Genomic DNA, 15,069 nt, shown 5'->3' with positions numbered 1-15,069 from the left:
CAAAACCACGAGGAGTAGTCTGGAAACCAAATGCCTCAAAATGACTGTTCAGGGGTATAAGCATCTGCAAATTTTGATGACAGGTGGTCTATGAGGGGCCGAATTTTGTGGAACCGGTCATAAGCAGGGTGGCTTCTTAGATGACAGGTTGTATTGGCACTAAAGTGCAGGAATGTTCTCAAATCATGACCTGGACATGGCAATTAAGTCGTACCAGCAGTGATCAGAAAAAAAATTTCTGTCACTGCGGTGGGGCGGGTGAGGGTTTGGCCGGGTGATCAGAAGCCCGCAGGGGGCATATTAGGGCCTGATCTGATGGGTAGCAGTGACAGGTGGTGACAGGGGGTGACGGGGTGGTTGATAGGTGATCAGTAGGTGATTACAGAGGAGAATATATGCAAGCAATGCACTGGCGAGTTGATCAGAGGGGGTCTGGGGGGCTAATTTAGGGTGTGGGCAGGTGATTGGGTGCCCGCAAGGGGCAGATTAGTGTCTGATCTGATGGGTAGCAGTGACAGGTGGTGACGGGGTGATTGATGGGTGATCAGTGGATGATTAGAGGGGAGAACAGATGTAAACAATGCACTTTCAGAGGTGATCTGAGGGTGGGTCTGCACGCAATCTGAGGGTGTGGGTGGGTGATCAGGTGCCCACAAAAGGCAGGTTAGGGTCTGATCTGATGGGTGGCAGTGACAGGTGGTGACAGGGGGTGATTGATGGGTGATTGACAGGTGATCAGTGGGTGATTATAGGGAAGAATAGATGTATACAGTACACAGGGGGGAGGGTCTAGGGAGGATCTAAGGGTGTGGGGGGGGTGTGTTCAGGAGCCCCCAGGGGGCAGTTTAGGACCTAATCTAAAAAATAGCGTTGAGATAGTGACAGGGAGTGATTAATGGGTGATTAGGGGGGTGATTGGGTGCAAACAGGTGTCCCAGGGGTGGGCAGGGGGGGTCTGATGGGTGCAGTGGGCGATCAGGGGGCAGGATCAGTGTGCTTGGGTACTTACTAGGAGGGCTGCAACCTGCCCTGGTGGTCCCTCAATCACTGGGACCACCAGGGCAGGAGGCAGCCTGTATAATACGCTTTGTATACATTACAAAGCGTATTATCCGCTTTACATGTGGAAGATCGGGGGTTAACAACCCGCCGCCGCTGCTAATTGGCTGGCGGGTTGACGTCGCGGGTGGGCACATCCAGCGTGCGATCCCCGGCAGCTAGTCCGCAACGAGCCGCCGCCGATCGGCGTATTGCGGTCGTTGCGGGCTCCACTTTGCCGCCGCCCCTAGGTAGGGGCGGTCGGCAAGTGGTTAAAATCACAATCCAGTAATATATATATATATATATATATATATATATATATATATATATATATATATATATCTATATATATATATAGATCTATATATATATAGATCTATATATATATAGATCTATATATATATAGATCTATATATATATAGATCTATATATATATATATAGATCTATATATATATATATAGATCTATTTATATATATAGATCTATATATATATAGATCTCTATATATATATAGATCTATATATATATATATAGATCTATATATATATATAGATCTATATATATATAGATCTATATATATATATATAGATCTATATATATATAGATCTATATATATATATATAGATCTATATATATATATAGATCTATATATATATAGATCTATATATATAGATCTATATATATAGATCTATATATATATAGATCTATATATATATAGATCTATATATATATATATATAGATCTATATATATATATAGATCTATAAATATATAGATCTATATATATATATATATATATAGATCTATATATATATATATATAGATCTATATATAGGTGGTTGGGAGGGGATCAAGGGATACATGGGGGGGGGAGAGCTGGAAAAAAGTTTATTTTTACACTAAAATCGCACAGCCTGTCACGGCTGCAGGCTGTGCGTCTCTCCCTGTCACACAAGATCCACAGTGACAGGGAGAGGGAGGCGGAGAGGGAGGCGGAACGGCAACTATGTTGCCTTTCGGAGGGTGATCGCTGTGATTGGCTCACAGCGATCACACGGCAGGGAGCCAATCAGTGACGGCTCCTGCCGATACCCGGAAGCCTTAGCTGTCATAAGACAGCTAAGTGCAGCCGGTTCGGTGCGCGCGATCGCGGCGGGGAGCGGCGGCGCCGGTGATAGAGATCTACGCCTTGCCAGCCAGGAGCCCATCAAAACAGGGCGTAGATCTCTATCACTGCGGTCCGGAAATGGTTAAGGAGCACTTAAGTATGTGATAACATTTTTACGCGTGCTAGTGGTTTAACGCGTAAGTTAAACCACTAACGCGTAAAAATGTATGTGTTAATGTTCCTGCACCAGTGGGAATACGTAAAAATGTACGCAATGCGGTCCTCCGACCCCGAGGTCGGCAAAAACTAAACTAGCTGACGGAGGGGGACTAGAGCAGCAGTGAGTGGCTACGAGGGCACAGTATGGCTGCATGGGGCTGGTAGAAGCCCCAGGTAAGTGAAACACTTTTTTTTTGTTGCCTGATAACTCCTTTAGGTGTACAGTGCTTTAATTAGCAGGGTTTCCTTGCTCCTTTTTTATACCAGTGATAAGGTGGGTTGCAGCGAGGTGGTTGGCCTGCACACGCTTGTATTTTTGCCCCTGTAGCAGTACGGGGGTTGGAGGCATCCCTGAAGGGGCATCTACAGAGGTTACTACACCCGCCTCAGGATTACGTGTAGATTTCAGTAACTGCCGACGCCCAGACTGAGATCATCCTGAAGGAGTTTTATTGTAAAGCCTGTATTGTTGCCTGATAGTGGGTGTATTCTCTGAATAAAAATGACATATCGCTATTCCACCTCTTCCGCGAAATGCCACAGAATGTTGTTATTATTGTGACTTATACTGTTTTATTATCAGACGAGTACAAGGAAATGCGCAGGCAGTCATTTTATTTATTTAACTTGGCTACGGCAAAAAAACTTGTAAAATACACATGTACACAGATTTTTAAAGTGGACCTGAACTCTTGCACAGGACAGAAAACACAGAGAAATGTACCCTGTATGTATTGAGAGAGTTTAGCCTGTCTAATCCCCCCTCATCTGGGACCAATCACAAGTTGTAATTTGATCTCTCAGCTGCATCAGCTCAGGAATCTCCTCTGCCACAGCAGAGCAGCTTATCAGTAAACACAGGATATTAACCCTATGTCTGCTTCCATGAAAGCAGACACATGTTTTTCTGTAAAGGCTATTATGCTGTTGCTTATCTTTAAGAGCAAAGAGGAAGTTCTGAGTTCGATTTAAGGTCTACGCTTGTCCCAGAATGAACTGCACTTTAAATGGCTTTTTTCCTAAGTAGCTGTCACTTTTAGTAGAAGTTATTAAACTGATATCTCTAGACTTTGTGACAGGTTTTCCTCTGGGGGATTCTGAAAATTTGCATGATCCTTCTCAAAAATAGTCCCTGGCCAGGACCTATTCGAAGATGCAGGCTGAGCTACTTTGAGTGTCACAATTATGGCAGTAGGACGGTGCCACTGCTGACCAGGAAATGCTTTTTAAACTAAAGGAAAACATGAGAATCCCCCATGAGGAAGTGGGCTAATCCAAAACCTGTCAGAGGTTAAAGGACAACTGAAGTTAGAGGGACATGGAGGCTGCTATATTTATTTCCTTTTAAGCAATACCAGTTGCCTGGCTGTCCTGCTCATCCTCTGCCTCTAATACTTTTAGCCATAGCCCCTGAACAAGCATGCAGCAGATCAGATGTTTGGCATTTTTGTCAGATCTGACAAGATTAGCTGCATACTTGTTTCTGGTGTGATAATTCTAACACTGCTGCAGCCAAATAGATCAGCAGGACAGCCAGGCAACTGGTATTGTTTAACAGGAAATAAATATGGCTGCCTCCATACCCCTCTCACTTCAGTTGTCCTTTAAAGAGACACTGAAGCGAGAATAATTCTCGCTTCAGAGCTCATAGTTAGCAGGGGCACGGGTGCCCTGCTAAAACGCCGCTATCCCGCGCTAAACGGGGGTCCCTTCACCCCCAACCCCCCCGCCTCACGGCAAAATCAACGACCCAATTGGTCGTAGATTTTGCTGCTCCTAGAGGCAGGGCTATCGGCTGCAGCCCAGCTTCTAGTCGCGCCTATCAGCGGCGCATCGCCGCCTCTCCTCCGCCCCTCTCAGTGAAGGAAGACTGAGAGGGGCGGGGGAGAGGCGGAGATACGCGCTGACAGACGCGCGGGAGGCAGGGCTGCGGCGGTTAGCCCTGCCCCAACCAGGAAGAGATCCCCGGCTGCTCGGAGGGGATTTGTGCGGTAAGGGACCCCCGTTTAGCCACGGGATAGCGGCGTTTTAGCAGGGGCACACATGCCCCTGCTATCTATGAGGTCTGAAGCGAGATTTATTCTCGCTTCAGAGTCTCTTTAAGAGCTGTTCGATTAATAATATCTTCAGTAAGTGAGTGTGTATGAGTGATTTTACAGTTTTAGCAATAGCACTCTCAGCTTTTTCCACTCTTTTATAATAGATGAAATATTGTTGGTAGTGATTTAAAAGGGGTTGTAAAAAATAAAAAATTGCCCCCCAAAACGTTAGTGCCCCCAATATATACAGTATGTATCCCCTCCCCCCATCTCTCTTTTCTAAAATAGGTCTCTACCTCCCACAAATTTTCTTCCGTCTTACCTGGTCTGGTTGTCTAAACCTACCCATACACTACGCCGATTTCCCGCTGATATACAGCAGATTCGATCACTGTCATTGAATCTGCAGTGAAATTGATAACGCAAATCTTGACCGATCGATTGATTTCCATCCGAAATCTATCGATTCAGTCGATCTGTCCCGGTGGAAAATTTTGCTTGATCGCGGGCGGGGTCGGTAATGCGTCGTTAGCGGCGATCGATTTGGCGACAACCAACGCAGCATAACGGCAGCGATCCATTATCTGTCCTATGGCGCGAGTCCCCGGCTGGCCTGTCTCCTCTCCACTTCCTGTGACCAGCTGAAATTCAAACAGTGGAGCGCCCTCTACTGTTTGTACTTCCGCTCATCACAGGACGGGACAGGAAGTGAAGAGGAGACAGGCCAGCCGGAGAAATTGTCAGCACTGACCAGGGACTCACGCCGGCAGACAGGTAATGTATCGCTGCTGGCTGGGGGTGCAGGCGGCAGCTCCACAGATTGCGAATCGAACTCAAGCTGAAATCGATTCACAATCTGTGTGCAGTAATGAGCCAATAGATCCATCTGTGTTCAGATTCGATCAGAGAGGAATCTATCGGTTGGTCGACCTGTTGGCTATTGACCAGTGAATGGCTGCCTTAACTGCAGGAGCTGTGCAGTGCCAGCAGGATTGTGCCAGGATTTTTTTTTTTGGCTACAGTAACAAGCTTATCTCAGCATGCAAAAAACAGAAAGCTTCCAATTTTTGGATAAGATAAAGAAACTATGACCAGAAGGTAGTTCATTGAATACCTCCCTTCCCTTTGAAACGTTTGGACAGTAATGTAAGCCTGTTGTCTAGGTGATGTTTGTTGAGGGAGAGACAGTTAAGGTGCGTACACACGCACGACAGCAGCCAATGACGGGTCCGTCGGCACCTCCCGCTGGGCGGGTTTTCAGCAGACTGTAGTGCGCGTGTACAGTCTGTCGGCGGACTGATAAGGCTGGTAGATCCACTGTGGCGGATCGTTCAGGAACAGCCTTATCAGTCCGCCGACAGACTGTACACATGCACTACAGTCTGCTGAAAACCCGCCCAGCGGGAGGTGCCGGCAGACCCGTCGTTGGCTGCTGTCGTGCGTGTGTACGCACCTTAAGCTGTGGCTGAATGGAGGAAAATGTAACACTGAGCTGAGTTAGAACAAACTAAATAAAAGGGTAAAGCTACATACAAAACTATGGATCGTCAGACCCGCCGGCGGGGTGGCCGTCTGACGACAGTTTCCCCCGTGTGTACAGTCTGTGGGCAGGCTGATAAGGCTGGTTTTGGCCGAGCAGATCATTCAAAACCAGCCTCATCAGCCCGACAGAACTGACGACCTATAGTTTGAAGAAATCAGGCGTGTGTACGCACCTTAAGGGCCTGTTCATACTTGCTGCATTTGTAGAACGCGTATAAATTCAAAGAAACGCCAGTTGAAAAACGCATGCGTTTTTCTTGCGCTTGAATGCGTTTTCTATTGCGTTTTGCACAAACACGTGACCCAGGGGAAAAAAAGAATTATGGGAACCGCAGAGGAAAACGGACGCTAAAAACGCAATAGTACGCATTTTTGATACGCGTCCATAGACTTTCATGGCGTCCGTTTCTATGCGTATAGCACAGAACTGCGTGCAGCAATGCGGATGAGAAACGTATGCGTCTCATACGCATACATGTGAACTAGCCCATTCAAAAGCATTAGGAGCCGTTTCTATGCGTTTTTGGTACCAGTACGCGTTCCCTGAAAACGGCTAGGAACGCATATAGTCTGAACAGGCCCTAAAAGTGATGTCACACAGAGAAACAGTAAAGATGGAAGCCAGCCTTTAGACTTTAATAATTCTATTTTATACAGTGGTCTCCTGTGACAAAGTGATAGTTTAGTGGTAGTTCTTACCTCTTCGGGTTCTGCTCGTTGCCTTTGTCGTGTCCGTGTTTTATCATCTTGTACCTTCCGTGACGGACTGAGGGTCGGGATATCAACATGCCACTGAGCGCAACTCTGCCGGAAAAGACGACGACAAATGGATGCAAATTAGGTGCATGGTGATTTTCATTTTTTTAAAAGTACAACTCCAATCGAAACTTTATTTTGATGATATCTCTAATGGCAATAAAGACTTAAAGTCTGTAAAGACTATATCAAACAAACACAGAACATTTATATCATGCTTTTCTCCTGGCGGACTCAAAGCGCCAGAGCTGCAGCCACTAGGACGCGCTCTATAGGCAGTAGCAGTGTTAGGGAGTCTTGCCCAAGGTCTCCTACTGAATAGATGCAGGCTTACTGAACAGGCAGAGCCGAGATTCGAACCCAGGTCTCCTGCGTCAGAGGCAGAGCCCTTAACCATTACACTTTCCAGCCACTGCTATATAGCAATAATGGCTCCCATGCTTCCCCGTAACTACGGTAAACAAAAAGTTTGGACTGGAGTTCCAGAGTGGAAGTCAGGAATGGTCTTTGTTTGGCCATACTACTCTCCTCCCCCTTCCCCTTTATACCTTCTCCCACAAAGAACTCTCTCATAAAGAAACCTTGGCAGTGCTCCGGGCTCGTTCTTGTCACATGACCGAGCTCCAGGGGCAGTGCGATCACATGACAGTGCTCCGGGCTCGTTCCGGTCACATGACCGAGCTCCAGGGGCAGTGCGATCACATGGCAGTGCTCCGGGCTCGTTCTGGTCACATGACCGAGCTCCAGGGGCAGTGCGATCACATGACAGTGCTCCAGGCTCGTTCCCGGTCACATGACCGAACTCCAGGGGCAGTGCGATCACATGACAGTGCTCCGGGCTCGTTGCGATCACATGACCGAGCTTCAGGGTTAGTTGCGGTCACATGACTGAGCTCCAGGGTCACGTGACAGTGTTCCAAGCTCGTTCCGGCCACATGACAGAGCTCCAGGGTCACTGTGTTCGTTCGACAGTACTCCAGGCTTGTTGCAATCACATGACCGAGCTTCAAGGTTATGAGACAGTGCTCAGGCTCGTTGCGGTCACATGACTAAGCTCCAGGGTCACGTGACAGTGTTCCAGGCACGTTGTGGTCACATGACTGAGCTCCAGGGTCACTGCGGTCACATGACAGTGAGCGTGGAGCTAAGGCGGCCAATTGAGTAGTTCCCGGGGAGACGATAGGAAGCAAGCTGGAGTGAGGACCGGTAGTTCTGCTTTCCCTGACACAGCCCAACATGCGCTCTGCATGGTGAGATAAGGTAGCACTCTGCATAGGTGGGCTTATCTGTGGGTCAGCCTATGAGCACGTATATACTGTAAATTTTGCCTTATTTTCAGGTGAACAATAGTCTATGTTTATTCTTAGAGTTAAAAAAAAATGAAAATATTCAAAACGATCATCACATTCTGGAACATCATCACAACTCTCCAAACCCTGAATTTCATCATGCTTTTCTTGTAACAATTTCCTTCTCCCATGTACAACAATACCGAGAGCTCAGTATTAGCAAATCCTCATGGTTTTGGGTCTCGTGGGGTCTTTTGAATCTGGTTCTTTAGAGGGTGTCTGATTTCTTTGTGCTGCTGCATTCTGTTGCCAACTGACTGGTAGTTTCTTCTACGTATACGCTAGCTGCCTGGACACTGTTTATGAAATGTAACTAGGGCTTATTTTTGGAGAAGGGCTTACATTTTGAGCACTGTCAGAAATCCTGAAAAATCATGTCCTAATTATTGGGAAATTCCCAACAGAGTTGATCCAGGGATTTTATCTGACTGCCATCTGGAGTCGGGACGGAATATTTTTCCCTTAAAGATTAATTGGCCCAAGCCTTGTAAGTTTTTGTTTTTACACTTATTTATTTTAGTTTTTTTTATTCTTGTTGGACTTGCTGGATGGAAGTGCTTTAAGAACCAAACCTAACTACGCAACTATGCTGAGGCCGGTTTCAGACTGCGGATTGGCGTTAGTGGTGACCGCACTGCAGAAAACAACCTACGGGGACTACCGCATTAGCACACGGTAATCCCTGTCAGGCAGCGAGCCAATCAGGGAGTGATGCTCACTTCCTGTGGCCAAAGAGATCATGTGCACGGAAGTGTATCGCTAAAATAAGCTTCTGCGCATGCGTGATGTGAAAAACTGGGGCGGGCATTTTAAAAAACCTGCATCGCCATAGACTTGCATGACTTCTGGTCCAACACACGTCGACGCAGAAGCACCTGGTAACGTTGATTTGCTCTAATGCCAGGTACACACCATTCCTTTTTTGTGTTAGATTTTCTGCCAGATAGATTTTTTTTCCAACATGTTGGAAAAAAAATCTACCCGACAGGTAAATCTAACAGAAAATTTTACTGCGTGTACCTAGCATAATGGTGCCAATACACTTACTCAATTTCCCGCCGATAGACAGCAGATTCGATCACTTTGATCGAATCTGCTGTGAAATCGATATGCAAATGCTGACCGATCGACCGATTTCCGCCCGGAATTGATCGATTCCGTCGATCCGTCCGTGCGGAAAATTTCCCTTGATCGCCGGCGGGTCAGGAGTCCGTCGATAGCGGCATTCGAATGTCAGACGATCGACGCTAGCGGCAATACATTACCTGTTCCGCCGGCGCGTGTCTCCGCTGTTCCTTTTCCACGCTGGGCTTCGGCTGGCTTCACTTACTTCCTGTCGGGAGACGTTTAAACAGTAGAGCGCCCTCTACTGTTTAAACTTCCCCCGACAGGAAGTGAAGCTGAAGCCCAGAGCGAAGAAGAGACAGCGGAGACCGGGGGACTCGCCGGCCGGATCAGATAACGTATGCAGGGGGCGGCGGCAGTTCCACAAATTGTGAACCGATTTCATCGTGAAATCGATTCAAAATCTGTTGGCAGTCAATAGATCCCTTTTTGATCAGATTAAAAATCACAGAGGGATCTATCTGCTGGTCGATCGGGTGGCAATCAACCAGCGTATTGCTGCCTTTAGGCTTATTTTCAAGGAAACAGGGTAGTAACAGACCCCTTTATCAAGGCTGGTGAAAAAGATCTGATAAAAGATTAGATTGTATGTTGTGGCCGAGGACCATTGTTAATCGTTACCTTTAGGCCATTTCTCAGTCAACGACTGTCTGCAGCAGCTCATTCATTTTCAATGACTCATTTTGCCTGTGTAAAAGGCTTCAGAATTAAGCTTAAATAAACAATAGTTAAGTTTGTAGAGTACAAATTGTGTATTTTTTAAATAAGCTTAACTTTATAGATCTGTCAAGTTTATGGATTTTTATCGTTCATACATTGCCTTGCCTTGGTAAACATTTGCTTTTACAGCTTCTGAATAAGGTAGAGATCATATTAAATGACACAAAAGCCTTTTGTGGTGGAAAAGTACACATTGCAGTGGAAGTATCTGTGAAACTAGGAGGAATGTGGCCTGAAATGTATTAAAGGTGGAGATCAGGTCACATTTCTGCAGATCAGATCTAGTTTGGCAGGAGCTTGAGCAATGACCGGTCCGGCAGCCCTGCCCCCTAAAAGAAACATAGGATGGCGCAATGCAGACCCGTCCTCTAAAAGAAACATTGTGTTGCACAATGCAGATCCATCTCCTAAAAGAAACAGCGGATGGCGCAATGCAGACAAGTCCCCCTAAAAGAAACAGCGGATGGCGCAATGCAGACAAGTCCCCCTAAAAGAAACAGCGGATGGCGCAATGCAGACAAGTCCCCCTAAAAGAAACAGCGGATGGTGCAATGCAGACCCGCCCCCTAAAAGAAATATCGGAAGGCTCAATGCAGATCCGTCCACTTAAAGAAACATTGGATGGAGCAATGCAGAACTGCCCCTAAAATAAACATCCTATGGCCCAATGCAGGCCCACCCCCTAAAAGAAACATCGGATGGCCCAATGCAGACCCACCCCCTAAAAGAAACATCGGATGGCCCAATGCAGACCCGCCCCTAAAAGAAACTTCCTATGGCCCAATGCAGACCCACCCCCTAAAAGAAACATCTGAAGGCCCAATGCAGACCCGCCCCCTAAAAGAAACATCAGATGGTGCAATGCAGACCTGCCCCCTAAAAGAAATATTGGATGGTGCAATGCAGACCAGTCTACTAAAAGAAACATCGGTTGGCGCAATGCAGACCCACCCCCTAAATGAAACATCGGATAGCGCAATGCAGACCCGCCCCCTAAAAGAAACATCGGATAGCGCAATGCAGACCCGCCCCATAAAAGAAACATCGGATAGCGCAATGCAGACCCGCCCCCTAAAAGAAACATCGTATTGCACAATGCAGACCCGGCCCTAAAAGAAACATCAGATGGCCCAATGCAGACCCGCCCCCTAAAAGAAACATCGGATAGCGCAATGCAGACCCGCCCCCTAAAAGAAACATCGTATTGCACAATGCAGATCCGCCCCCTAAAAGAAACATCCGTGCTATAACGGTCCCTGAAAAGGATCAGACGCCTCACTGGGGGCCAATGCAGGGAAATGACAACTATCACAACTGTCACACGAAGCGTGGAACTCACCTGACAGCGATGTCATCGTCCTCGCCGCCCCACCCCCAGTAGTTGTTTGGAAATCCATTCATTTTCATGTACTGCTCGGGGGTCAGCGCAGACACCCCCCCAAAGTACGATTTATAAGGCAACCTAGAAAAAAAGAAATATCAATGTTAAAGCATGTGAAAGGTGACAGTGATCCCTTATCAGACATTCACGAGGAAGAAATCAGCTCAAAGTAAATAATCCTATCGGCAAACAAAGTTTAATGGGCTTTCTCTTCTCTGCTGCCTGGGAGCGATTGCTGAAATCGGATACCTCCAAATATCAGATATTTATTTACTTCCTTCCATGTCCAAGCAAGAAGTTTTAAATCAGGAAGATACCAATTATGTCAGGAACCGGCCCGCGGCACGCCTGCGTATACGGTTCCCGACTGCGGGTTTGACCAGATCAAGCGGGGAGCAGCCTTATTTGAGCTAAAACAAGGCTGGGACCCCTCAGAACACCTCTCACTGCCACCACTAGCGGTTCGCTAGACACTTCCACTCTGCTGTCGAGTCCTCAGCGCGCAATCCGCGTTGTCGTATTCGGGTCAGCTTTGCGCTTAGGCCGAATACTGGAACGCCACACACCCACACACACAGTTGCAATCTTACACTGTAGTGAAGCAAAACCACTAATAGTCGTTCCGAACGACTGTTAGCCACTCTGCTGTCGCTACTCGCACTGGCGTTTTTCGTACTTTGGGTCAGCTGCGCGCTTTAGGCCAACGTATGATAAACGCCCCCACACACAATGCAATTACAATTTCATATGGTAGTGTTGCTCAAGCATACAAATAGGCATGGACTTATACACACTTCAATCTCTTCTAGGCTATGAGTGTTAGTTTAGCACAGCAGAAGTCAAGCTTATTAAATAACGATTTAATATTCCATAAAAACGAGGAACAATGCAGAACTTAATATATACAAAAGATGTACAAAAATAAAAAAGTTACAAAGATAAAAGTTACAAAAATAAGAGGTTACAAAGATACACACCAAGCAGTTTGCTTACCAAAATACAGGAATCCAGATAGAAGAACCTTGGACTTTTGTGGACGGACACAATTCTGGTTAGACCAGGAGTCCACTAGCTTGGGCCAGGAGACCAGCTGCCGCTACCGTCAGGAGGAGACTGATTTGAGGTAGCTGTCCCCTGGTTTTTATAATGAAATATTCGCCTCGAGGCTGTAAGCCTGTGTGGACGGGGGGGACCTAGATTTAATTACCTCCTCAGTCATAATTGGATTTCCAGAGATCTAACATCCACATACATGAAAAAGAGTTCTCTAGTCCACGTTACAGGTGACAACCCCATTGTTGACAGTATTTCCTAGCTGATCAAAGATAAGGATATAGTTTGCACCTCCACCAATAATTTAATTTCCACAGGTAGAAAATGGTATCAAAAGGACTTCACCCCTTCAATCATTTCCAGTAGGCTGTCAAATACTTTTCAAACATTCAGGTGTCAGCTTCCCCCTGTCCCCAAGACCCTACTGCTACTTCCCTGTCCAAAGAGTGACTGCTTAAGGATTAGAAAGTAAACTTATAAACTGCAAAATAAAAATGCCCACCGCCTGCCGAGTCCCCAGCTCTCCCAGCCCACCACCTGCCGAGTCCCCATCCCTACCAGCCTGCCGGGCCCATAGCTCTCCCAGCCCACCGCCTGCCGAGTCCCCAGCTCTCCCAGCCCACCGTCTGCCGAATCCCCATCCCTACCAGCCTGCCGGGCCCCCAGCTCTCCCAGCCCACCGCCTGCCGAGTCCCCAGCTCTCCCAGCCCACCACCTGCCGAGTCCCCATCCCTACCAGCCTGCCGGGCCCCCAGCTCTCCCAGCCCACCGCCTGCCGAGTCCCCATCCCTACCAGCCTGTCGGGCCCCCAGCTCTCCCAGCCCACTGCCTGCCAGGTCTTCAAGCCTACCGCTTGCTGGACCCCCAGCTCTCCCAGCCCCCCGCCTGCCAGGTCTCCCAGCTCTCCCAGCCTGCCGGGTCCCCAGCTCTCCCAGCCCACTGCCCACCCACCAACATTTCTAAACTGCATACACTGGCATTAAATTCGAAAAAACATTTTCATCAACTTGAAATCATTAGCATCTCAATGCAGGGTTGGATTGTGTCCCCCTAGGAGGTGAACAGGCTTGCGGCGTCCAATGGACACCACACCAGTTCACCGGCCGCAGCTAACCTGACTGCGGGTGTCTGTGGCTACGGGAAAATGGCAACCGGAGCCCAGCACTGGAGTCTATTTATGTTTCCTGTATGGGGCTCCAGCCGCCATTTTCCTGAAGACCTGGGAGCGACGCTGGAGGCCGAGAGAGGAGTCACCTGGCAGGTGAGTAGATTATTTTTGATTTTTAGGTGCCCCCACTGACACCAGGGCCCATATGCAATTCACTTTTTCTCCTGACTTTTTTCCCAGGAGATAATTTTTCATCTTTGATTTACAATAACTTTTTAGCAATTCGCAATGGAAAAAGTACCAAAAAGTAGGTGAAAAAGGTACTAACAAAATTATTTTGAGTATTTTTTTTTTGCTTTCTGGTAGTTTAAAAGACATTTTATTGACAAGTTTGAACATTTCACCTAGGAGAAAACTCATGTGAAAAAGTCAATTGCATATGGGCCCAGGGCTATTATAGGGGAATATATGGATATATGCTACAGCTGTAGCCGCCTGCTGGATGCCCATCACATCTGTGAATGTGAAGAGGAGCACAGACTCCACACTTAAGGTAGCCATACACTGGTCGATTTGCCATCAGAATTCGACCAACAGATAGATCCCTCTCTGATCGAATCTGATCAGAGAGGGATCGTATGGCTACCCTTACTGCAAACAGATTGTGAATCGGTTTCAGCCTGAAACCGTTCACAATCTGTTGTGGTGGTGCCGCCGCTCCCCCCTCCCCCCGCATACATTACCTGCTCCGCCGGCGCGACTCCAGTCCCCAGGTCTCCGCTGTCTTCTCCGCTCTGGTCTCCAGGTCCAGCATGCTTTACTTCTTCCTGCCCGGCAGGAAGTTTAAACAGTCGAGCGCCCTCTACTGTTTAAACTTCCTGCCGGGCAGGAGGAACTGAAGCATGCAGGAGACCAGCGCGGACACGGAGCAGCGGTGACCGGGGGTAGTCGCGCCGGCGGAGCAGATAATGTATTGCCGCTCTATTGCGTCGGTCGTCGGGCACTTGAACGCTAGCGACGCGCTCCCTACCCGTGGGCGATCGACGGTAATTTTCCGCACGGAGCGATCGAAGGGATCGGACTAAATGGATCGAAATTCGGCGTGTAGCGCGAACGATTGGCAGCAGATTCGATCCCAATGATCGAATCTGCTGTCGAAACGGCGGCAAATCGGGCCAGTGTATGGCCAGCTTAAATCTTTTAGGTTTACCCTGAAGCGGCAGACAGATTGTTGCCTAGACAAAGGGGCCCTGCGTGGCTCTGAAATGCTGGCTTATTATGCCTGGATGGTGTAACAGTGGCTGGATGGTGTAATGGTTAAGGGCTCTGCCTCTGACACAGGAGACCAGGGTTTGAATCTCAGCTCTGCCTGTTCAGTAAGCCAGCACCTATTCAGTAGGAGACCTTTGGCAAGTCTCCCTGACACTGCTACTGCCTATAGAGCATGCCCTAGTGGCTGCAGCTCTGGCGCTTTGAGTCCGTCAGGAGAAAAGCGCGCTATAAATGTTATTTGTCTTGTCTTATTTGCAAGAGAACAATAAAGATAATTCTGGCATGTGCTAGCTTCCTCAAATGCAAATGTTCAACAAGGGGCGTCATTCCCATTTTAAGCTTCAGCACTCCCTGTAT

At 47.6% G+C, this 15,069-nt stretch overlaps 1 protein-coding gene across 3 annotated transcripts in view; it reads right to left on the bottom strand.

Annotated features, from left to right (window-relative positions):
* Positions 1-15,069, bottom strand: part of LOC137521970 (beta-1,4-galactosyltransferase 3-like) — a 263,991-nt gene that overhangs the window by 15,309 nt on the left and 233,613 nt on the right. For all 3 annotated transcript variants that reach the window (XM_068241947.1, XM_068241949.1, XM_068241948.1), the window contains exons 5-6: positions 11,238-11,360; positions 6,648-6,752 (exon numbers count right to left, since the gene is read on the bottom strand). In XM_068241947.1, coding sequence (XP_068098048.1) covers positions 6,648-6,752; positions 11,238-11,360 — 228 coding nt within the window. The remainder of the gene's footprint in view (positions 1-6,647; positions 6,753-11,237; positions 11,361-15,069) is intronic.

The sequence above is a fragment of the Hyperolius riggenbachi genome, chromosome 6 (assembly GCF_040937935.1).
Source record: "Hyperolius riggenbachi isolate aHypRig1 chromosome 6, aHypRig1.pri, whole genome shotgun sequence".
Taxonomy (NCBI): domain Eukaryota; kingdom Metazoa; phylum Chordata; class Amphibia; order Anura; family Hyperoliidae; genus Hyperolius; species Hyperolius riggenbachi.
This window is presented reverse-complemented; position numbering and strand designations above follow the sequence as displayed.